At 43.4% G+C, this 24,720-nt stretch overlaps 1 protein-coding gene across 22 annotated transcripts in view; it reads right to left on the minus strand.

Moving 5' to 3' along the window:
- Positions 1 to 24,462, minus strand: part of WNK2 (WNK lysine deficient protein kinase 2) — a 112,684-nt gene extending 88,222 nt beyond the window's left edge. For 20 of the 22 annotated variants that reach the window (XR_013391971.1, XR_013391972.1, XR_013391973.1 and 17 more), the window contains exons 1-2: positions 23,544 to 24,061; positions 21,522 to 22,445 (exon numbers count right to left, since the gene is read on the minus strand). Coding sequence is in view for 19 of the 22 variants with exons in the window: in XM_077924903.1 (XP_077781029.1) it covers positions 21,522 to 22,445; positions 23,544 to 23,651 (1,032 nt within the window). In the remaining 3 variants the exon portion in view is untranslated. Of the gene's footprint in view, positions 1 to 21,521; positions 22,446 to 23,543; positions 24,062 to 24,326 lie in introns of those variants that run through there. The other 2 variants (XM_077924892.1, XM_028718988.2) reach the window with 2 other exon arrangements.
- Between the last annotated feature and the right edge of the window lie 258 nt (positions 24,463 to 24,720).

The following is a 24,720-nucleotide window of genomic DNA, read 5'->3' on the forward strand; positions in this document are numbered from 1 at the left end:
TGTTCTATTCCCTGCCTCGCATATTATATTCCCACTGCCTGTTCCAACCATAACTGTAGTTTGTATACTGCCTAGAAGAAATTCATTGGTTTCTTGTTTTCATGTCAAAGTGTACTAATGCAAGGAGGATAAACAAATGGATATTTACCCTTGATGAGCGAGGGCAGGACAACTGGGAGGGATGTTTTACTCATTTTACTCAAGCAGGAATATGACTATTTCAGGTGACACAGAACCTGCCCTTCACCTTGTGTCATACACAGTCATGCATAATATAGTCCCACTACCTGTTCCAAGTGTTGACTGTGGTTTGTGTACTGCCTAGAAGAAATTCACTGATTGATGGTATACCAGGAAACAGCTATTCTTGTTCTCTTGTCAAAGTGCATGAATAAAAGGAGGTTCTTCATATTAGATAAACTGACAACAATAAATTAACAAACTCCCTTAGCTTCCTTGTGTTAGAGCTGGCCTTGACCAGAGGTCATTTCATCAATATTATATAATCCAAACTACCAAACAAATTTATAGTGTTACATACACTAGGGATTACATTTGGAAATTGCTTCGGAGTGGGGGGATACCTTATTCAGAACAAATATACTTCTACTAAGGTAGTTTCTTTATTCATCAATTGTATTCATTCATAATTCTACATCAGGCTGTTATTTTGACCAGGGAAGTAGTGCTGGGGCAGAGTTTATTAACCTTTTCCTCTTGTGCTATTTCCCTGGTTGAAATAGTTCCTTCCTGGAAGCTGCTATTGTACTTGTGTGCTTTTTCCTCCCTACATTGCTAATGGGCTCTGGGCAAACTCAAGGAGCTGAAAGCTTTAGGCTAGTCGTGCTTTCCCAATTTAGCATTTCTGTTTGGCAAAGTCCCACATGAAATCCTGATCACAGATTTCTCACATCACAGTTAGGGTGCAGTCTTATACACAATTTGCTGGGGAATTACCGTATTTTTTGCTCTATAAGACTCACTTTTTCCCTCCTAAAAAGTAAGGGGAAATGTGTGTGCGTCTTATGGAGTGAATGCAGGCTGCGCAGCTATCCCAGAAGCCAGAACAGCAAGAGGGATTGCTGCTTTCACTGTGCAGCGATCCCTCTTGCTGTTCTGGCTTCTGAGATTCAGAATAATTTTTTTCTTGTTTTCCTCCTCCAAAAACTAGGTGCGTCTTGTGGTCTGGTGCATCTTATAGAGCGAAAAATACGGTAGTCCCACTGAAATCAATGCGGCTTATTTTAAAGAAGGCATGTAAAGGATTGCACTGCTATTTGAGCCCTGAGTTAGTGGCTCGCATTGGCAAAACCAAGTACTGGATCCTTAATTAGAATCCAAGATGAGGTACATAGCGCATCAGCTGTCGGAAAGCATGTTCCAGGACACATCCCAAAACAAGCAGCTGAAGCAGGCATACTGTTGATGAAACATGCTATGGAGGTTTATATAATGCACTTTCCACCGGTCTTGCATGGGTTTTACAAGATGTGGAAATGAATCCTGCACAAGTGACTGATGATTCTCTAAAAGCCAGAATGAGTACCTACCAGCACTTGAAACAGAGACATGAAACCTAAACTTTAACATTTTAGTGCCACATAATGTTCTCCACCTATCTGATGTGATTGTTGGTAGTTAGTAAGCCAAATAGCAGTACACCCTTATTTGGCTTAACTCTCCCATCTGCCTTCATGGATAAAGAGACAATTAAAGCTGACGCTGACAGCAAATTATCCTCCAGAGAAATATAGTGTGGGAATGATTTATGCATTTGCTAAAGACAACCGTACTCATTCTCCGATTACACAAGAGGCACAGAAGCCCATTTTTGGTTAAAGAAACGCCGTCAAGGTTCGGTGGTCTAAGTTTGTCCTATCTTGACAGGCAAGCATACTGCAGTGTTTCATTTTGAACTGGCATCTTACCAAACATATGTTTTTCAAATCAAAAGCATTTAGAAGAAAAATCAGGAAGGACTTATAAGGCTGAAATCTGTACACAAAGTGTCCAACGTGCTCTTCTCCCACCCCCACCCCGATACTTGATTCACTGTTTTTCATATTTTGAATACCTTACACATTTCTGAAACCATGTGGTCATTTTAGACTGTGATTTCATGTGTGAATGTGCACGTGTATTGTTACATGCATCATCAACAAAGTTATCAACTTCCCAAAACAATATATCAACTTCCCAAAGGCAATGGGATTATGTTGCTGTTGTTGCTGCTTTACCTGGGAGCAATTCCTACAGTTCCATTCTGAACTGGTACCATCTCCAGGGGAAGCTGCCATATATTGTTTCCTGAGCATTTAGATCAGCTCAGAATAGCATATACACCGAGAAGAGATGGCAACTCTGCTGGTTTTGATGGAACTGAGCCAGAGGAAGATAGGGTGTAAAGTACAGGCACTGATAACAGGGCAAGCGAAGGACCCAGCCTACAATTCCTTTGATATATGTTACGGTTGATTCTTGCTTTATAGCATGAGTGGCATCCTGCATGTCAAAGGGCACAGAAACCGAGGCTGTGTGAGCCCCAAGCTGCTAGAGGTACAGCAGCAAACATATTGATGCCCTCCCTCCCACACCTCTTAGCTCTAGGGGTTTAGCTTTTTTGCCACTAGGTCCTCCAGACAGGGACAGGGCAGGGCACCAGCATTCAAAGAAACCCAAGTTTCCCCTAAGTTTTGTAGTGAAGTACACATGAAGTCTCTAAATCCCAAAATCCAAAAAATAGCACAATCTGTTATGCTAATCTTTGATTGAAACAAATAATCAATATGCTGTTTAACCAGCATTCCTGCTTTATTAAAATAAAGAAGAGGAATATTGGACACCCGGGTAGCTCAACTATTTGATCCATAATAGATCCTAAAAGAAACTGCAGCTTATTCTGAGGGTTCTAATGGACCAATCTCTGTAATTAGAGGTTTGGATAACCTCCCTGGCTTAGGACAGATGCAGCTGGGATAGCCTGGCCACTGTCATCCATGCACTGTTGACTTCCAGACTGCAATGCTGAAATGTGCTCCTTGTGAGGCCACCTCTGAGGTTAGCCCAGACGTTGCAGCTACTACAAAAAGCAACGCTCACCGAGGCAGAATATTGCTATTATACTGAAAGGCTTGACTGGCTGCCAGCTGGCTACCAGGCAAAGTTCAAGGTGCTGATACTGGTGTACAAATGGCTTGGGACCAGGATACCTAAGATTGTCTCACATCTTATATACCCACTTAATCACTGCTCTCTGCAAGAGAGGGCTTCCGTTCCTACAGATATCACATCTTATCACATTTCAGAAAGAAAAGCAAGAAGGATCAGATACTACTATTCTAAGAAGAACAGTAAACTAGCAAGGAAGAAATCCGACGAAGAATCAGAGCTATGCAAAACCAGACCCAGGATGCAAGTTATATAGACACACGTTGTGGTTAAACACAACAGTTCAGGGTCAAATTCATGAGGAAATGGGTAGTCAGGCTCACAAATCATATAAAACACAAGGCAAAAAAGTGTTAGTAAGACCAAAAAGCAAGAGGGTTAGGCAAATGTTTGCCAGAGGATTTTAAAATCAGGAAATAAGGTCTGAGACCTGAGTATGAAGGTCATGCAACATTCAGAATTAAATAACTATCAAATCTAAGTTATTGGTAGAGTAACTGGCACTTATGGATGCTTACTGGGAAGACTTGTATATTCTGGACAACTATGGAAATCCAGAGAAGTGCCCGTGAATCAAGGCTAAATGTTAGTGGATGGCTAGATTTTTAAAAACTATTTCCCTTTTTCGCAGATTATACCTTTTAAATAATAGATGTACGGTAGTAGATTTAAGTCACAGAAACACAGTTAATTTCATATTATGCATGCTCCTATGTTTAATTTCTAAAAAAGAAAAAAAGGTTCCGAGGCTCAAAACTGCCTAGAAGCCATGTTGAAAAAATATGTAACCAGTTCTAGATGTTTATGGTTGACTGATGGTGGAGGGCCAACAGCTTATGTGAAGCACAGAGTTCTTTATTTATTATTACATGATTTAAACAAAGTCCAGGGCTCAGCTATGGAAAGCCTTGCAAGAGTTGGAGATCTCATTTTGAAAATGGCTTAGTGTAAGGTTACCAGATTTTTTCCCAATGAATCCGGGAACACTTTTCAACTTCAGTAGGAACGATAGGATTTTGTCAAGGGACTGGTTTGTAAATCTGGGGACTGTCCCTGGGAAACGGGGACATCTGGTAACCTTAGCTTAGGGTGCACCTTGAATTATGGTTCAGGACTAAAGTCATCAAGGCAATCTACTTAGGAGTTTCAGAAGTCTTAAGGTTTGAACAGTCTACAAGAATTTGTCCCTGCATGAAGGTGAAACTTTGACTCAGCCAAAGCATTTGGCAGTAATGAAAGACAATTGGAAGGCAACATATGGAAACAGGTTTTGTTTTTCAGTCACTTGGCGGCTAAAGACAATATTTTGCTGTTGCTCTGCAAGGTTACCAGTAGGGATTAGGAAAACACTGCATTAAGAAGTGACAGGTTTTAATCCTTTATTTGACAGGTTCAGTATTGTGATTGCTGCTTGCATACTGTGATTTCATATCTTGCTATCCTCCTACAAAAGCTGTATTTTCTTTTAATACAAGTCATTAACCTTGACTTATGGAGTCAGGGTTTTAATTTAGAAGATTTTATATTAGATTTTTACAGGATACTAATGTTTGGCGTTGATCATTACTTTTATGCATTGGCCACAGCAGCAAAAAAAAAGATAAAAGGATTAACCATTATCTCCATTTGGTCAGGATCCAAAATTAAAAGCTTCACAATAACCTTATGTTCCCTATAGAGTTTTTAAAGGCCTATTAACTATATGAAGATGATGGTTTGGTTGCTTGCACTGTATCAGGAGGGGAAAATAATTTAATAGGCAATATTATATATTTTAAAATTTAGATAAAAATAAAAATAATAAAAATAATAAAAATAGTGTGGACGTCAGTATTTAACATTAGCAAAATCAGCTTTGGCAATAGAAGCTAAGTACTTAGGAGCCTCATATAGCTAAGTGGTGATGAGTTTTTAAGAGATATTCATTGAACAAAAGCCTACCGGACATGAAAGTATTGCAAGTTGTGACATAAATACATGTATGTAAAGTCTCATAAAACTTACTGCATGATACCAATAATTCATATCGTCCCACATCGGGAATTTGGCAGCTCTACCCCATCACGAGAAATGTGAGCAGTTTAAAATGTGCTCAAAATAAAAGGTAAGCGGTCCCTATTTATCTACTTGCAGCCGGGGGTGCTTTCGAACTGCTAGGTTGGCAGGCGCTGGGACCGAGCAGCGGGAGCGCACCCCGCCGCGGGGATTCGAACCGCCGACCTTTCGATCGGCAAGTCCTAGGCGCTGAGGCTTTAACCCACAGCGCCACCCGCGTCCCTTGGCAACTAATATACATACAATAATTACACATTCTTTATCAATCTTCTGGAAAAAAAAATACAAAATCTAGTGTAAAGCCACAGAGACTTATGAACTACCCAACTTAAGATGAACTTATAATGTCTGGTTTCAAGGGATTTTTCAAATGCTTAACTCAGTCTTTTGTTTTCTTCATCTTTTTAGGTAAGTTCATGAAGATGCCCACACTTTGTGTATAAGAATGTATAATTATTTTGGTAATTATTGTATGTATCTTAGTCGCCAACGTGTTGCATGAGTTGTTTTACTTCTATCAGCAGCACAGGTTGCATTTTTCTAGATTTTTAAAAGAAGCCTACACCTCTAATACTTGCGAAGAAAAGGGATGGTCAACAGGCGTACCTTGCATGACAAGCTAATGTCACAGTAAACCTAAATTACACTAATGTTGGTTTTTGTGAATTGCAAAATACATATTTCTATTTCACAAAACTAGAAGTAAAGTAACAAAATACTATTGGTTGAAACTTATCTATGCACCAAAAAAAGAGAATTTTTAACACGCACAGAATTTGTCAGAACACCTTGTAGGTGAGGACACAAACAGAAGGACACAGCATTTCAGCTTTATTCTCTTGCAAGTCTTGCATAGCTTCGGCTTCAGATCTTACAAAGCAGCTGTTAACTGGAGTAGACAATAATAAGCTAGATGGTCTGATGGTTTGACTGGGTCATACCATTGTTTTATAATCCCAAAGGGAGAACTGTCCTTCAGCAAAGAACATGAAGTAGAATGAACTGTTCTGAGCCAGAACTTAAAAGCAAAGTTCAACAGCAGTTCTATTCAGACTACATCCTTTCCCCCAACAACCTTGGGTATACAGAAACATTACAGCAGTAATGGCAAACTTTTATTCCTCTCCTTTTAGCTCGCTGCAAACATGCGTGTGTCACCATGTGCAGGCTAAGGCAAACTGGTGACATGTTTCCACCTGTTTGAGGCAACTATGATTCTGCAATGAGGAAATGAAGAAAATGAGAGTAGATAAGGCCCAGGGGTCAGATTACTGTATATGAGTTATAGTAGGATGCTGGACCTTTTTAGACATGAGTGTGTCAATAAGAGAATCAGGTAAAGAATGTGTTTTGGTACAAAGGCGACAAGCTCAAAACCCATTCATTTCAGTGTCCAGTAAAGAATTTGAGAAAGAGATAGTCACAAAGGATTTAGGTTTCTCATATTAGCTCAGGAAAAATGCAACAATTGTAGCTTCAAGGATCATTCTGAGCAGCTATCCTCCACTCCAAAACACACTTTTCTTTTGCCCAGGCAAAAAAAGAAAAAGCTGTTTCTGTGTACTCTCTGTATTTTGCAAAGTATAGGCACAGATTCAAACATGGGTCAGTGGAGGATTGCAATGCCAGGTTGTAATTAGAGCTATTTGCTACTCCATGGCAGGCCATAAAGGCTCCAAGTGTGTCCTGAGACCAAAAACGGTTTCAATCAGTGTTTTAGTTGCTGGCCCCAATGACACTGAAACACACTGCCTTTGTGTAATTGTAATCAAAGATGTGGCATGCATGAAAAGGCCTCTCCGGGGTTTGGAGGCCCTACGCTGGTATGTAACCAGCTAACTGTGAAATAATTATAGCAAAGGCACCGTGGATTAACTGAAAAGGAGGCTTTCCTTTGTTACTTGGGCTCCTCCTACATACATGGACTGCACCTGTGTAAGACTTTTTATTAATCTTATTATTAATTGATTTATACACTGTTTACTTACCGAAATGTCTTCTAACTGGCAAAATTAACTCCTGAAGCAGTATAACAGAATGGCAGAGTGAGGACGCAACTGGTAGGTGTCTGAGATTCCTGGCCCCTCACATTACCATTAACACCCCTGAACAAAGTAGGTGCATATGCATGGACTGTGCAAGACGACGGGGAGATCTTCTGGTCTAAGGATCCAATGTGGCTGGGGAGATACAGATTAGCGTCTTCACCATATAGTTTTCTCTGCTGTCTTCCTGAACCTGACACAGGTTCCTCATTCACTATCTCGGAATCATCCCTTCCAACTCAGAAACCCAGGAAACCTCATTGAAGCTGTGTGTCATTTATTGACTTCAGAATCTGATCTTTCTCTTTCACTCCTACAAACACCCCTTGTTAGTTTCAGGGTAGAATGGAACTATAGAAAACTATAGAAAACTATCAGAACTCTTTGTTTGCAAGTTGCCAATAGAATTTGTTTGCACTGTAGCTGTTTAATGTCTTAATATTGTAAGGTAAATAAAAGTTTAAGTAACTGCTGGACTGTTGGTGTAAATGCTAAATAAAAGTTTTTGTTGCAAGGGAGCCAGAATGGTGTAGTGGTTAAGAGAGGTGAACTCGTAATCTGGTGAACCGGGTTCGCTTCCCCACTCCTCCACATGCAGCTGCTGGGTGACCTTGGGCTAGTCACACTTCTGTGAAGTCTCTCAGCCCCACTCATCTCACAGAGTGTTTGTTGTGGGGGAAGAAAAGAAAGGAGATTGTTAGCTGCTTTGAGAACTCCATAAAGGGAGTGAAAGGCTGGATATCAAGTCCAAACTCCTCCTCCTCTTCTTCTGAGGCGCTTCTATGCTCAGTGTCCTTCTGCCACCTTCACTGCTGCTCTTGGGTCCTATATCCTAGTCTACCACTATCCTGGCAGTTGCAAAAGAGAAAAGTGGAAGTACAAATGCACTCACTCCCTTCACAACCTTGTAGCAATATAGATGGACTCTGCCTTCTACTAAACCCTAGTCTGCATAAGCTCTGTGTTGGGATAGGACACAATGAAACTAGTGTAAATATTAAACTTTAGACTTCTTTTTGCATGTAAATAGCAGCCAACTATGGCATGTTCACATTGTAAATGTGAAAAAGAAGCACAAAGAACTGCATTCTATTTCTGACATTTCACCCTCCCACATATACTACCATTTTATTTAGAAACTTAAATCTTTATCCCACAATTGCCTAAAGCGCCATTCACAAGGCATTTTAGTAACAGCTGTTGAATTATTATCCAGCTCTAACTTCATGGCAATAACAAAACTAACAAGGGACATGTTTAATCCTAAATAGTTTCACAATATTATGTAATTCCTTTCTGAAAGAATTCTTATAAGAGTTCTGATAAACACAGATAACCTTACTCCAGTCAATACTTCATTACAGATAGGAGTAAATGTATATTTTATTTTAGTACTGTAGCCACTAGATCTAAAATTGATGGCTAGCACCAGGATGGGAGTATTGATTTTCATCATCTGAACTAAGAGGAGTGTTTATAAAAATAAACAAGACATATACTCCTTAATGTGTACACATCTTCTGAGTAATATTCTCAGCTTGCATTAACTCTGTTTATCTTCAATAGGCCTTAGATTGAAAAAGCAGGCTTAAAATAGTCATAGAAGACAATTTTAACAGAAAACTAATCTTGTAAAAATACCAGTTTTCACCTGATTAACAAAAAGAGTAGCAGTGCATTCTGGAATGTGAAGATGTGAAGTTACTTTTCTATACTTGCAACTATATCCGTTCCTAAATTATTCCACTATTTCAGAATCTCACACTTGTATATACATACACTCAAATATCCCAGTTTTCTACTTGCTGAAGCCAATTTTGGGAGCCAATTTGCATCTGCACATTACACAGACTTTGGCTATTAAACCTACAAGTCAACCAGAAGGTAAATCTTACCAGAGTGATTTAACTTTGCCATTTCTTGTAAGGGAAGCTTTTTCTTTGGTCCAGGAATATAAAGGGCCTGGAGACTGAGCATGTGATACTGAAAATCAAGTCAGTTTCTTCAATCATGGTACACAAATAGCTCCATATACTACAGTTAGCATTCAAGCCTTATTATTGCTATAAGACCCAATCCGGGGTTCCATCGAAATGGCAAATTAATGTTTAGGGTCAGCTGCAGCAACTACTGTGCCAGTTAAAACCAGGTTGTGTGCTCTTAATGTTGGCAGTACAATTCAAGGCATTGGTCAGAAAGAATAACAGGGATAAACTGGCTTATCCACGGAAAATTTGCAGGAGGGAGCAATAACTATTCCATTTTGTGCATATAAACTGCCTAAGCATTTCATGAGAATGTGTTTCTCTATTAATGTGTCAATGGTGAGAAAGAAAATAAAGGTTCTAAACAGACTGAAAGCCCTTTATTAAGTATTTACTGGCTTGCAGTGAACACCAAAATGAAAGGAAATACTCACTCAGCTTGCTACTCATAAGCTCTTGTACAATTGCCAATTTGTGCGCTATGTTTGTCCAAATAACATAAATTAATGCTTGTTGTATAAATATGTGCTTTGATTCTGTCATTACCTAACCTTCGTTAAATGTGTATCAAGCAGTTGAATCATGATAGCTATTAAGCAGACTTCTAAATACCACTAGTGATTATATTTATAACAAGTCCACACAGCACCAGCAACATTCAGCTTGAACTACATCACTGGTTTCTTTCATATATACTTTTTCTTCGTCCCAATGCTCTCTTGTAATTTGCAGAAATAACATACAAGCATGATCAGAGCTCTACACAAGAAAATATATTAATTGCATTACAACCGATCAATACTTAGAGGCACCATGCCATGAGTGACATGTCAATGCCTTTCCTCTTATTACAATATTCAGTATACAGTTAGGTAATATCCCCCAATTTACATCCTGTTTTATAATCCCCATTGACCATTAAGTTTCTAAAATACAACACCATATCAAAGTCTGCCCTAACCTATATAAAGTGATGTTGGGTTTAAATGATATAGCGAAGCATAAATTTTATTACTGTTGGTCTCAATACTGACAGACATGAAGACAATAAGAGCTATTTACTGCAGTTTAAGACTTTCAAAAACTAGCATATTTCCAACTCTAATTTTTCTAAAAGTTAAATTAATACTTTATTCATAATGACAACAAACTGTACTATTTTATAGGCTGTTGACTATATTCCAGTCATGTTCTTGTAGTAAAAAAAAAAAAAAAAAAGATTTTATACTTAAATTAACAAATGTTGCATATTTCAATTTTGCCCCAAACTTTAAAAGTGTCTACCTTCCTCCTAACGTAAGATGAAGTAAAAATTTTCCCAGGAGGCCTCTCTTTCTTAAAATGTTAACATCTAGTTCAACTAATGTTTAATTCTATATATTGAAATCAGTAGGACTTTAAATTACATTATTCTGACTAGTAATGTTTACATCAAAGCAGAAAGGCCCATGCTTCATCTCATGCTGATCAAAAGATCTAGTCTCAATGCACTGAGTTTGAAAGGCTAACAGAGAGAATTATGCAGCAACCAAACCTGAGGATGAGGATTGGACTGCCTGCCCTTTTCCCAAATGTTTTAATGCTGTACACCTGCTACTTGTCATTAAGGTTTTTTAACCCCCAACATTTCACTAAAAACAACATACCCACACTTCGTTACATTGCTGAAACTGTGTTGCATATATTTGCAAGTCACAGTGGCGTCAACAGAACATGTGTTTAGTGATGACATTCTAAACATTTTAGAGGTAATGACTGTATCACTAACTTAAGTCCTACCATCCGGAAATGCTCCTCGGGTTTTGGGTGACTGATCATCCAATTGATTGATCTCCCACCTGCATGAAAAACCAACCTTATAGAGATGTTGTAACAACAGGAGATGGGCAGGATGGCCATGTGCCCTACTTTATAGAAGACAGTCTTCTCTAGTCCAAGTCCAGTTTGAAGACAATGAATCATAAAAGCGGTGAGCATGGGCCTTGAAGCTACACATCAACAGCAGACCAAGCAGGCACACAGGTGACAGTTTGGTCATATGGTGAGTAGTACAGTATTTGTATTTAAAATCCAGTAATTAAAATGCATTAATTGGCATAGGCATCTTTTTTGATGATGCATTTCCTCCTCTTTTTCTCAAGAGCAGCCACAGTGGTGGAGTGATGCCACACCACTACCCTCCTGCTGATACTTATTAGGACGACGAGGGGGGGTGCTGTAGCTATGGGGGGGCTAGCCAGGGGGGGTTGCTCCAGGTGAAGCCTCTAGAGGGGCACCATTGAGGCTCCCAGCCTGTGTGTGTGTATGCAAATGTGCATGGGTGGTGCCAAACTTTGTCTTTGACCCAAGTAAAATAAAGCCTAGTTTCACCCCTGGCGGGGGGGGGGGGGAGTGCTGGATGGCAACAAGGTCAGGGTTGCAGCAAAGCACCAGCAGGAGTGCTGAATTGATTTTGTTCATGCATCATTGCAACCCTACAACACCCGTCCTGGAACAACAGGAACGCTGCTTTGAGAGGGTGGGCAGTGCAGTACTGACTCTCGGCTTTCCTGCAGTAATTCCTGGTTTGGGACAATGCACAAATGGGACACTCCAAAGATAAAGAGCATGAGAAGCAACAACAGAGAAATGATGCAAATTTGAAATCACAGATTAAGCTTTAGGATTTGACAAGAAGTGAAGTGCAATTCGAAGATGGGCAGAATCGTAAAGACGTTTATATAACTTGATAAAATGTACCATAACAAACAAGTTCAAAAGAACAAATAAAATGAGCCTGAAAAATACAGACAGAAACAAATCAGACCGGCAGGATGAGAGAGCATGAAACATTATAGACCGACACTGGAGAGACCTGTCAGGAGTAAGCATGGGCCATTGGTATCAACAGCATCCAAATCAATATGGCTAACCTGATATAAAAACATCCACCTACCCCACTCACACATGCAAACAAAGTTCACCACAGCCAACCACAAACAAACAACCAAACCCTAGGCCAACCCCAACCTCTCTCACCACCAAAGCAACACAAGTGAATATTAAAGAGAACCTGCACAAGCGAAGCTGACACAAAACCCCACACATACACTAAGTAGAATAGATGCATCGCCACCCAACCCCACTCAACATGCCCCCCTCCACTCTTCCCCCCTTTTTTCCCTAATGTAATACTAATGTCTCAACAAATGAAACTGATCTATTGAAAACGTAACTTGAAAAAAGAGACATTGCACATACTTTTGTAAATCAAGAAATCTTTAATTAAAAGTATGTTAAAAAACAAAGAAAAACAACAACTAAGAGTCTGCCCATCCCCATAAGATTCCCTGAAGCTATAAACCCATTACAGGTTCTGTTGTGCTTCAGTTTTAAGATCAAGTGTGGTTTGACTCCCTGCAATTAAGGCATCTATTAAGTCAGTGCAAGAGTTATTTAACATTACATGTCAGAAAATCCTATTAGGAAAAAGTTGACATTTTGACCTTCCTCCATCTTGTTTCCAATACCTGCTCACCATTAGCTTAAACCTCTTATAGAATTAGTTTTCTTTTATTAAAAGAATTGTTTGATTATTTCAAGACCCTATTAACTAAACTAATCAAAGCATGTATGAGTTTCCATCAAAAAACAAACAGATGCAGAAAATACCGGTAATCACTCTAGGTAGACCAAAACTAGAGCGCACTATATTAGATTCTGTCCTTAACAGCCGTACAGAATCCTTGAAAAGTGTTTTATGTCCTATTATAGCAAAAACCACTGACCAGCAAATGGGGCTAAAGCTCATATTACTCTCTGGCTGTTTACCTTCCCAACAATGGCTTTTCATTACTCATCCAGGATTGTGACATTTTATTTAAGCACAGCTCATGCAGCTGACACATTGCTATATCGGTTCATAACAGTTCTGGACCAAGACATTTTGCTGCCTGAAGCAGAACCCAAATGGCACACTGACACCCTTTATGCTATACATTTTATAGCTGCACCATTCAGACATCAGTTGCTGCCTTCATCTGCTACCACCCAAAACCAGCTCTACCATTAAACAAGGTGAGGTGACTACCGCAGGTGGCAGCTGCTGGGAGGGAATGCTTCCAGACATTCCTGTCCATTAGAGCACAGAGCTGTGTATGTCTCCATCCCTTCATTGGTACAGAAGTAAGATTCAGTTGCCAGTCCAGTCAACTTTTGTATTAGGATTGGGGAAGAAACCCCATCTTGTTCTTTGCCTCAGGCAGCAAACTTTCTTGGGCCAGCTCTGCCACCACCTGAAGAAATCAGCTTCAGCTTACTGCACAGTAGGGCCCCTGGTTCACATAACAACTACCCTACTTTTTAAGCATATACTCATCACTTTCCAAAACATGGTTGTAACATTAAACATACTTCTTTACAACTAATTAGAATTTCTGCATCCTCGTACTTCCTAAAAAGATGCATTGGAATTATATACACCTGAGCAATTGCACAGCTTTACATTTTAAGCTTTAGATTCCTCCTAACGGTTATGTTATGGGGATGCATGCTGTGCTTAGGAAAGAGCATGATTATGGCTGTATGTACTTGTAATTCTAATAGGAAAAACAGTCCTGACTAGGCATTTACTGTGTACTATATTATTTTAGGTATTTACTGTGCCTCTACCTCCACTCCCCCAACAAAAAACAAATATCTGGCAAATAAAGCAGTCATAAAACTTCAGGAATGGGTCAAGAAAGGTACCGTAGATGTACCTATCCCTGGCATCTATCGTGAAATCAACAGCTGAAATTCTAGTGCAGGTCCTAGATAAATAGTTTTTTCTGCAACCAAGCACTCTCCTTTCATTACATAATTTTTAAAGGACCTCATTCCTGTAGTTCATTTCCACCCCCACATTCTCAAAGCTCCATGCTCACATAAACACCAGAATTTCATATGCAGACCAAATAGAAGCAAACTTGCAAAGGGCTTGTGCTGGGATATCTCTCTCATTAGTAATGGAAGGCTTGGCTATTTAAACATCTTGCAAACAATGTAGCATCTCCAAAATGTAGTATGTAGGGTAGCAGTCCTTGACCTGCCCTCCTGACTCAAAGAAACTTTGATTAAATTTGTACCAACTTGTAGAGATCATCTTCCTGTGTTATTACAAACAAACAAACAATCTGATGATGATACAAAGGACTAACCCCAAATCAAGCTATCTAAAGTATCACTCAGTGCTGTGACAGTTTAAAAGTTTAAAATAATATAGTACACAGTTGGCATTCATATCTGAGCTAAAGCTCTTGATTGAGGGGGATTAGTGCTCTTTGCTTCTACAGCCAACTGGTTTTAGGTAGGGATAGTGGAACACCTACTCCTATTCCTCTGTGAGGTCACTGAAGGTGTGACAAGTGAAGGCGAGAAACAGAAAATGTTGAGGAAGAGGAAGAGGGGGGAAATACCAATCATGGATTTGCTCAAGCCAAAGATGGAGCTCCCATGAACATGATTAAGGAGAAGCAAATGGGAGCACTGTGCCATCCAAAGAATTTTTAATTGAATTGCACACAGTGAGCCTCTACTGTGTAACCCACAGGACCATGGATGCAGAACTAAAACCCACAAGTGGATGCCCAAATAGTTTGATGGGGATCAACCACCCGCATTTGTTGAAGCTATCATGTAAGTTGATTAAAATATTTAAATTCAATGCTATGCAGATTAATCCATGTGGATGAAGAAAATTATGACCCTGACCCTATGATGATAGCTGGTTCTATTTTCTTCATCCGCTTGGAGGTTTTCTTCTGCAGCATTGTATGGCATGCAACCTAAATCTCTTCATTAGTATACATGATGGCTAATGGCACTTCATCTCTATCAGACCATGCAGGCATGCGCGTGTCATTTTTATGACTCTGCATGTTGCACAACAGAGGCTCACTTTCCGTAGCTCAGTTCCAAATCCCACAAACAATATTTGTCCATGGGTATTTTCTGCTGGATATCGGGCATAAATATGTATATTCAGTGACACCGTCCTCCCATTACTCTTTTGCTCATGTTTAGAAGAGAACCATGTTATGCCAATCCTTCACTCAACCACCACCTACCAGCCCATTCTTCCATAGCTTTCCTGGCTTCTTTGCATGTAAATTATTCCTTGGACTGCAACTCTTAACTTCCCTTGCCTCACTCTGAACCAGATACTGCATAGATCCCACAGATCCAACCTTGTTGCCCTAAATCACGACGGAGTAGATCCCTGCCGGCTAGCCTAGTTCCTGAAAGCTTGCAATGTGCTGAACAACTCTCATCATTTGGGTTCCTGTGCTCACCCCCAGTTCAATAGAATTAGAAATATTTGCTATTTCTTTCATTGTATCCCACCCTACCTCCAAGGAGGAGGTGCCGGCATATTAAGAGCAGCAACATAAACAGATTTCTGTGATGATGTTTTTATTCTTAAATAAATTAAATAGGTTTATTTGTATAACAGAATGCAAGACAGCAAGAGTATCCCACACACACACTATCTTTCATTTTTTTATTACTGAGAACATAGAGTGTTCCTCCACCAGAAAAAGCTAAAGCAGTTTGCAAGATATACATAGAAACATTCCAGCTATTCTAAATAAAGACGATAGAAATGCCAGCCAAAGAAAGAGTACAGATCTGTCCTTTTACAATCATGGTTTTGAACATGCCCTTAAAAGATTACATAACCCAACTATACACAAAACCCCATCTAAATGGAGCTTCTTGGCTATTTGCTTCTTTCAAACAAATAGCTGGAGATATATTCTGACATGGTGAGTTCAAGCCAAGATACACAGTCATCACATGCCTTCTTTAGTTTCAACCGTTTCATTTGTCAACAGAAATCTGAACGCTGTTTCACACATTACATTTCTTCAGCTACATGAAAGAATATTTCACACAATTCTTAAAACTGCAATATGTTCATGCAAATGTATTATTTCCAGCCATGTGCATTACACAGAGAGATACAGACAGACACAACTGTGAACTTCAAGTTTTATCTTAATACCATGGGGAATAATATTAATTTATTATTTATACCCCGCCCATCCAGCTGGGTTTTCCCAGCCACTCTGGGTGGCTCCCAACAGATTAAAAACAGAATACAACATCAAATATTAAAAACTTCCCTAAACAAGCTGCCTTCAGATGTCTCCTAAAAGTCAGATAGCTGTTTATTTCCTTGACATCTAATGGAAGGGCGTTCCACAGGGCGGGTGCCACTACTGAGAAGGCCCTCTGCCTGGTTCCCTGTAACCTCACATCTCGCAGTGAGGGAACTGCCAGAAGGCCCTCGGAGCTGGACCGAGGCCATTTAGGGCTTTAAAGGTCAGCACCAACACTTTGAATTGTGCTTGGAAACGTACTTTCGAAACTTTATTTTGCTGGACCCAACATGACAGCCACAACCAAAGATCAGAACCAAGAAGCAGCTCAGTTCTCATGCAAAATGCCACTGCCTGGTGGGTCAGCATGTCCCGGGGGGGAGACACTGAGTAAAATGAATGGCAGCCAGTGCCAGTAAGAGTGTGAGAGAGAGAAACTGTGGCAGGGTTAGCAGAAGTGCCTAGAGGGGTCTCATGGCACCATGCTGAGGGCCTGTTAAAGCTGGGTGCTGGCCCCAGACAGGAGGATAGACATTTGATACATGCTGATGATCTATCACTAACTTTGTGATGGGTCTTTCCATCCTCCTACATTATTTCGGTAATGTTATTCAACTTTCTATTATGTAGAGGGATTGTTCAGCTTACTGAATTACTGTATAACCGCTTACCGGTAAGTTATTTTTTAAAAAATTGTAAAAGTACTCTGATTAGTAAACACAGAAACAAAACCCTTTTAAAGAGTCTTGGTTGTAGCCAACTAAGATATACTCTCAGTAGACCCCCTGAAATTAACAGAATTAAGTTAGCAATCACCATTGATTTCAATGGGTCTTCTGAATGTAGGGCTAACATTAGATACAATCCTGTAACTGTCGCTCCTCTTCATTACTGGAACTTCACATATCAGGCTCTAAGACTTGCATTCGGACATAACACTAAACCACTGTTTGGCACTACTACGGGAATGAGCACAGGAGCTCAAGTGCTCTATTCTCAACTTCCAGAGCTGCCAATTTCAAACCATGATTTACAAAATCATTGGCATTGCCAGGTAGGACTGGGCTGGGAAGATCGCCCTAGCTTGTTCAGCTAAACCATATTTAAAACCAACAACAGTCCCAGGTTTGGATATAATGACAAACCACAGTTAAGCTAAAAATGGGAACCACAGTTCAGCTACAAATTCTTCTAAGAAAGAGTGAGTGTATGAACCCAACAGTAACCTAGGCTCATTCCCATCACACTAAACTATGGTTTAGCACGGTATTATTTATTGTTATTACCATTATTACTGTTGTTTAAATTTATACACCGCTCTTCATCTGAAGATCTCAGGCCCGTCCACAAGATTAAAGATACAGGACAGAAGCACAAAATAAATAGCTAAAACAAAACAGCAACACCTCTTGCACAAACACATTTAAAAGATCGGAGAACAGGGTTTCCCAAACTTGGATCTCCTGCTGTTTTTGGACTGCAATTCCCATCAGCCCTGACCACTGGTCCTGGTAGCTAGGAATGATGGAAATGATAGGAACGTGGTGCAACAACAGCTGGAGACCCAAGTTTGGGGAACCCTGCCATAGAATATTAATCAGCCAAAGGCCTGGTTGAAGAAGAATGTTTTCACCTGGCGCCTAAAGATGTATAATGAATGTGCCAGGTGAACCTCCCTGGTGAGAGCATTCCACAAATAGGGAGCTGCTGCAGAAAAGGCCCATTCTCATGTTGCCATGGTCTGGACCTTTTGTGAATGAGGCACACCAAGAAGGGCCCCAGATGATGACTGCAGAATCCTGGTCGGTTTATATTTATATTTGACATCCAATCAAAGTGAAGAAACTCTTAGCACTTTCACAATTCAATGCACAACAGGACAGACAGTGTTTCCCAACACTGAGTGATTTCTCTCTGTTTCATACATAAAGGTAAAGGTAAAGGGACCACTGACAGTTAGGTCCAGTCGCGGACGACTCTGGGGTTGCGGCGCTCATCTCGCTTTACTGGCCAAGGGAGCCGGCGTACAGCTTCCAGGTCACTTGGCTAGCATGACTAAGCCACTTCTGGTGAACCAGAGCAGCGCACGGAAACGCCGTTTACCTTCCCACTGGAGCAGTACCTATTTATCTACTTGCACTTGACGTTCTTTCGAACTGCTAGGTGGACAGGAGCAGGGACCGAGCAAAGGGAGCTCACCCCGTCACGGGGATTCGAACCGCCGACCTTCTGATCGGCAAGCCCAAGGCTCTGTGGCTTAACCCACAGTGCCACCCGTATCCCGTTTCATACATACATCCTAAAATATATACTTCTTTTTTAAAAAAGAGGATGCTTTGAACAATAGTTGTAAGGCAATCCCAGTGGGTACTTGGCAGTCTAGGGGCAGCTGGTAATTGCAAGTTGTTGGGGTTTATCGATACAGTATCTTTATAAAAATACATATATACTGCTAGATCATTAAAAAAAATATCAAAGCAGTTTACAACAGAAACTATATACAATTTAAAAATTGTGGGTTTTTTACAATGTAAAATTTTTAAACAAAATATCATTAACCAACCATTACAGCAATGTGTTTTCGTAATTGCTTACATAAGCTTGGCAGCATAGAGAAGTGTTCAGCAGGCATTTAAAGTTTAAAACAGAAGGTGCCAGCTGAATCTCTAGTGGCATGCCACAGGACTGCACCAATGACACTAAAGACTCAATTTCTTGTTTTCAGATTTCTTGTTTTCGCCAACTCATCTTTTCAAAATGCAGACAACACACCTTACTAGAGTAGTACAAGAAAGGGTTCATTTGCTGCAAAAGGAACTCCTGGTGCTTGGGATCAGGGATATAGTAAGCGGGGGCAGGGAAGGTAGAGTGCCTGGGGGATGGATTTAACCCCTAAAGATGTCATTTGCCTAACAGAAAGAAGGTACAGAAAGGGTGACCAAAATGATTAGGGGTATTGATCCATACTATTTACATAGGAAATATTAAGATGGGGCTTTTTAATACAGTACGGGGGCGGGGGCTTGAGATAACATAGAAGTTATGAATAATGTGATTTAAAAGTAAACAAACAAAGAGATGGGTTTTCCTCTCTTTTTTTAACACTGCAACTTTGTTGCACTCTATTAAACTGGATAGCCATAGGTTTAAATTTTTGCAGATGCATAGGCTGCTATTATGGAATACTTTTAAACAGATGATTTTATAAAACTACCAAAGTCATGACTGACTCCAGACAAGCTACATTATAGCACTTGTATTTGTAACTGGAACGATTAAATGCTAAACTGGATTTGATAATACTTCCTCCCTCTCTCATAAACCTAAAATGGATACAGGATGCTGCCTTAAGACTTTGGTGATAAAGCAGAGCCAACAATACATGGGGTGGTAACCAATGCTAGTCCTACTCAGAGTAGATCAGCTGCAGTTAATAGGCATGACTTAGGTTCAGTCATTCCAGTGGGTCTAGAACTCAGTTGGATACAACCCTATAAATATACATAGCTTTCTTTCAACAATGGCATCTACTTCTGTTACTAATTCATGTGCTTGCTCTCCTACTAGTCTCCAGTTGCACAAAAGCTTCAACATTATTGCAATTTGTTCCATTATAAGTAGCTCAATCAAGTCTAATGTTGCAGGACATAACACTTGAGATTCAGTTTACAATCTGACCCCTACAAACAGCAGGATAATTCAGGACCAAGGGTCTTTAAAAAAAAAAAAAAAGGTCTCATTCTGATACTCATACACAAGCTGGTCTGCATCAATTTTATAATTCAACATTACAGGTCTGCTGCAGGAAATATCACGGAATATCCTAAGTGATTAGAAAGAGGTAACAACCCGTCATCATCCTATCATAGTTTAATGAAAAGTATGCATTCCTTGTTGGCTGCAACTTTGCAGAAGGTATTTGAAGCAGCTATTTTGTCCTATTGTTCCAAGACCTCATGAAGACTATTTCTGCAAAACAGCTTCACAAACAAAACAAAAATGTGAATTATGATCAATTCCCACAGCCACATCATAAATATAATATGCAACAAAAATAGAGAAAGGAAAAGAGAAGTGGACTGTAAAGATCACAGATGCTTTTTCTCACTTGAGCATGTGTGGTAGAGAAGATAAAGGTCTATTATGAATAAAGACATAGAGCAAAAAGGGGAAAGTCTATTCTGTTTTAGAAAGGGAAGTGAGGTTCAAAAAGTCATTTCAGTATCCTGCCATATAATTTATGTGACCTTTGACAAATAAATGTTAGCCACAGTTACGATTCCCTTTTAAAGTTAAACAGAAAGTCTTTTTTAGCAGGAGGGAACAGATGACACTACTGTGTTTAATAACAAATCAGATCCTTTAGTTAGATAAATGTTCATATTGAGCCAAAGTAACATTAATATTTCCATTTTCCAATTCATTCAGGACATTTAAAAGATCTTCATAATAAACAGTACAATCCTATGGCCATCTGGGATTACTCCCACCATAAGTAATCTCCTATGCAAACTTCCTTAAGAGTAAAACCTGTAGGACCCAATGGAATCTGCTTCTTATTCAAACTCCATAGAATAACCCTCCCTGCCTGTGGTATTGTTTACAAGTAAAGTAAGACAAAGCCTGCCACTATAAAACCAAGAAATAGTCCTGTGGTGCCTTTAACACTCACACAAGCATTGTAACACAACTGCTTCAAGCAATAACTGTACATTCTTCCAAGATAAATTAAAAGTATTTTGCTGTGATTAAGTGCCACATTTTGTGGAATATTTAGTTCAGATTCTAGTAGCCTACAAGGCAGCTGGTCCACGAACATTTTAACCCTTTGGAGGCCCTTCTTGACATTTGCTGAGCAGCTTATTTTTTAAAATTCTAGTTTACACTAGAGGCACCTTGCCCTTGGCAAATCACAGGGCTGAGAGAGTTAAACCTGGGAGGAGCGTGCATGCATATGATGTGGGGGAAGGGTCGGAACCAATGAAAACACGGGAGCTATAGTTAGCCCAGGAACAAGATAAGCTGTAGAGACGATTCCAACAAAGCTTTTTAGATGACACTCTCCTGCACCCTGTCCTCAGCTTACAGGGCATTTAAGCACACACCTCCCCGCCCCCAAAGTCATTCAGAAAGTTCCTGCCACTTACCTGGAGTTCGCACCAAGCCACTTCCACCCAGGTCTCCGTGTCCAGCCCCTTGTAGACTGTTTTGAAAGACCCTCTTCCGAGCTCGATATCAAACTTTAGAAACCTGCCATCGGGGGAGGTGGCCACCGCCTTCATGTCGGCCTCTTCCTCCTCATCCTCCGCCTCCTCTTTCTTGGACTTGCTCTGCTCCTTGAGAGATTCCGCCGCCTCTTTCTTCTCCGCATCCTCCTTGCCGCTCCTCTCCTTCGGTTCCTCGGCTGCTGCTGCTGCTACTGAATTGGGAAGAGCCTCCGGGGCGGCGGCCGCTTTGGCCGGCTCGGCGGGCTGCTCCCCGGGCTGCGCCTCTTCCACCACCGGCCTCTGCCCTGCTTTCACCCTCTCGGCGATTATCCTCCTGGTTTTGGAGAAGAGGATGATCTTCTTCTGCTGCGGCTGCTGCGGCTCGGGCGGCTCGAAGGTGGGCTCCTCCTGGTCGGAGTCCACCACGCTCCTCCGCAGGAAGCGCTGGTGGGCTGCTTTGGGATCCTTGGCGTAAGGCACTCGCAGGAAAGGGGCGGGGGCCGCGGGCCGGCCTCCTCGCGGCACTGCAGCAGGGTCCATGCCCGACGCGCTGCTGCCGCCGCCGCCGCCGCCTGCTCCATCAATATTCATACCCTTTCCACCCGCAGGAGCGAAGGCAGCAGCCGCGGCAGCCGCTGGGAAGCCGGCGCGTTCTGCAGCGACAGCAGCTCCAACCTCGCCTCCCCGCCGCGGAGGTGCTGTCCTGGCCTCGCCCCCAGTTTCCATTACAGCTGAGCTCTCGGCAGCTGCCGCTAGAGGAGAAGGAGGTGGCGGAGCCGCCGCGGCCGTCGACGGTACTCGTGCCGCCGCCGCTCGGTGGGAGTCATCACGGTGCATCCTTCCGGGGAAGCTCAGCCCAGCCACCTGCCAGGCGAAAGAGAGAAAGAGCGCGGTGAGGAGGCTGCGGGCCCCACCTGGCGAGGGACCAGGAGGAGGAGGCGGACACCTGCAAGAGGGGAATCGCCGCCGCCCCCAGCCAGACACGCAGGGCGCAACTCCGGAGAGGGTCTCCTGACAGCCTCTCTCCACGCTCGAGGGCGTGAGGAGCGCTGGAAGGAGCATCAAATGCAAAAGCTCCCGAGAGGCAGAATGATGGAGAGACAGGGACTCTCCGGGGAATTTTGCTAGGGCTTGTCTCCAACTGCAGGTCCCTCCCAGGCAACTCGAATCAATGGCTCGCCCCTTTCCTTAGCCAGGGTCCCGGTTCCAACCTGGCTCCCCCCGCCCCCAAATCCTAGCCAGTGCCTTCCAGCCCCGAGCCGCTCAGACCCTTCTGCAACTCCACGTTATCCGTCCCTTTAAAGAGCAGAGCGCAGTCTCCGTCGCCCAGCTCCCCCCCCCCCCGCCATCCCCGCCCCCCTCTGCCCAAAGTCTCCAGCCGGGCTTCCCCTCTCGCCTCTCCCTCCGCCGCGACGCGCCCACGCAGAGCCTTCGAGACCCCCCTGGGCCGCTCACGCGCTCTCACCTCGCCCCGGGCTTCCGCCTCCCCCGCCCCCTTTTGCCCACTTCAGTCATACTGCAGCTCCTCGGTGGAAAGCCATATTGAGGCTGGGAAATGGGAGAGGAGGGCGGGATGCGAGCAGCCGAGGCGAAGCTCCCCGACACCCCCCTCGCCGCAAGCTTCGAGCGGTAAAAAGACAGGCAGCGTCGCCGTCGTCAAATGAGGACGGGGCTGCTCTTTCGCCCTGCCCAGCTCTGCGAGAGAAGCCGCCGCTTAGATAATAGCGCGCAGCAGTAGCAGCAGCGCCAGCGCGGGCAGGGCGCACAATCGAGGCAGCCGCAGCCGGCCGGGCTGAGGGGGAGGCGAGGGGCTGCGGCGGCGGTGTCCCTCGTAAAGCAGGAGGCGGCCGACGTCAAGTGCCACCCCCGGGGCGCCCGCAAACCACGCCAAAGAAGAGGGTGGCGGCGACGGCGGGCGGCTGGAGGAAGCAGGTGCCTCGGCTGCACAATGGAGCTGCTCACCTGCGCAGCCCGGGAAGGGAGAGAAGGCAGACAGGCAGGGAGATCTAACAACAAGGCAGGTTCCTCGCGCGGACGGGGTGACTTACGAGGAGGAGAGGGGGCCCCCATCTTCACTGCCGCCCATGGAGGTTGGGGGCGGGCGGGTGGCAGAGGGACGGCTCGATTCTTCCGTTCCCAGTCATGGAGCCCCCGCAAGACGCGCGCCCGCCGCCGCCGCCCTCACAGGCCGGGCTCTGCAGCCCCCGCCTCTCCTCCGCCGGGCAGCCTCGTCCTCTCGCAGCCCCCTCCGCCGGGGATCCTCTTGGCTTCGCAGCGACGTCCAAACGTCGTCTCAGGGGAGAGCTCCGGAGAGCCACCGGCCAGGCGCTGAGGAAAAGAAACAAGAGTAATCCACCTCAGGCGAAAGAGCGCGCCTGCTCTCTCCCTTGCTGCCGCCGCCTCGCCGAAGCCAGCGTGCAGGAAGCCTCGGCCCGCGCTTGCCCATGCGCCCCTCGAGAGCGTCCTCTTTTCCTCTCCCCCCCCCCCCCCTCAGCGCTTTTGTCAATGGAAACTGCTCTCTAATGAGCGTCCCATTTAACGGACGGGCCGGGAGCCACGGGCATCGCCGGGCAGCCAATGAGAAGGGCTGGGAGGAGGTGGCCCCCTGCTAGACCCGCCTCGTGCCACCGGGGAATGAGGAGAGCGCCGGCTCGGCTCCCCCTCCTCAGCGGCGGAGAGCACGTCCCGACGGCACACACACACACACACACACACACCGCCTCCCTCTCCCCCCCAGCGCGGTACTTCGCTGCTTCTCCTTCTTATAAAATAGCCTTCTTGCCGCTGCGCTTCCAGTTCGCTGGTGGCAACTGTTTGCGCATGCCCTCTGCCCGAGCCGCAGCCCGTGCTGACCCTTGCCCTCCCGTGGGGCTGTAAAGCGATGGGGGCAATGGGGGGGGTGAGGGCGTGCGTGCGTGTGTGCGCGCGCGCACGCGTCTGGGCTGAAGCGGCCACCGCGCGGAGCTGAGGGAGGCCTGGAGAGGGCGGGTCGTGACGAGCAGGCGATGCCAAGGCGCGGGTTTAGTCCTGCGTGTGGAAAGGCAACGGGGGGTGGGGGGGGGGGGAGAGAGAGAGATTGGGGACAGACGGGAAAAAATGGCGGGGTGAGGTCGGGAGGAGGAGGAGGAGGACGCGGGAT

This window comes from Podarcis muralis, chromosome 2, assembly GCF_964188315.1.
Source record: "Podarcis muralis chromosome 2, rPodMur119.hap1.1, whole genome shotgun sequence".
In the NCBI taxonomy this organism is placed as follows: Eukaryota; Metazoa; Chordata; class Lepidosauria; order Squamata; family Lacertidae; genus Podarcis; species Podarcis muralis.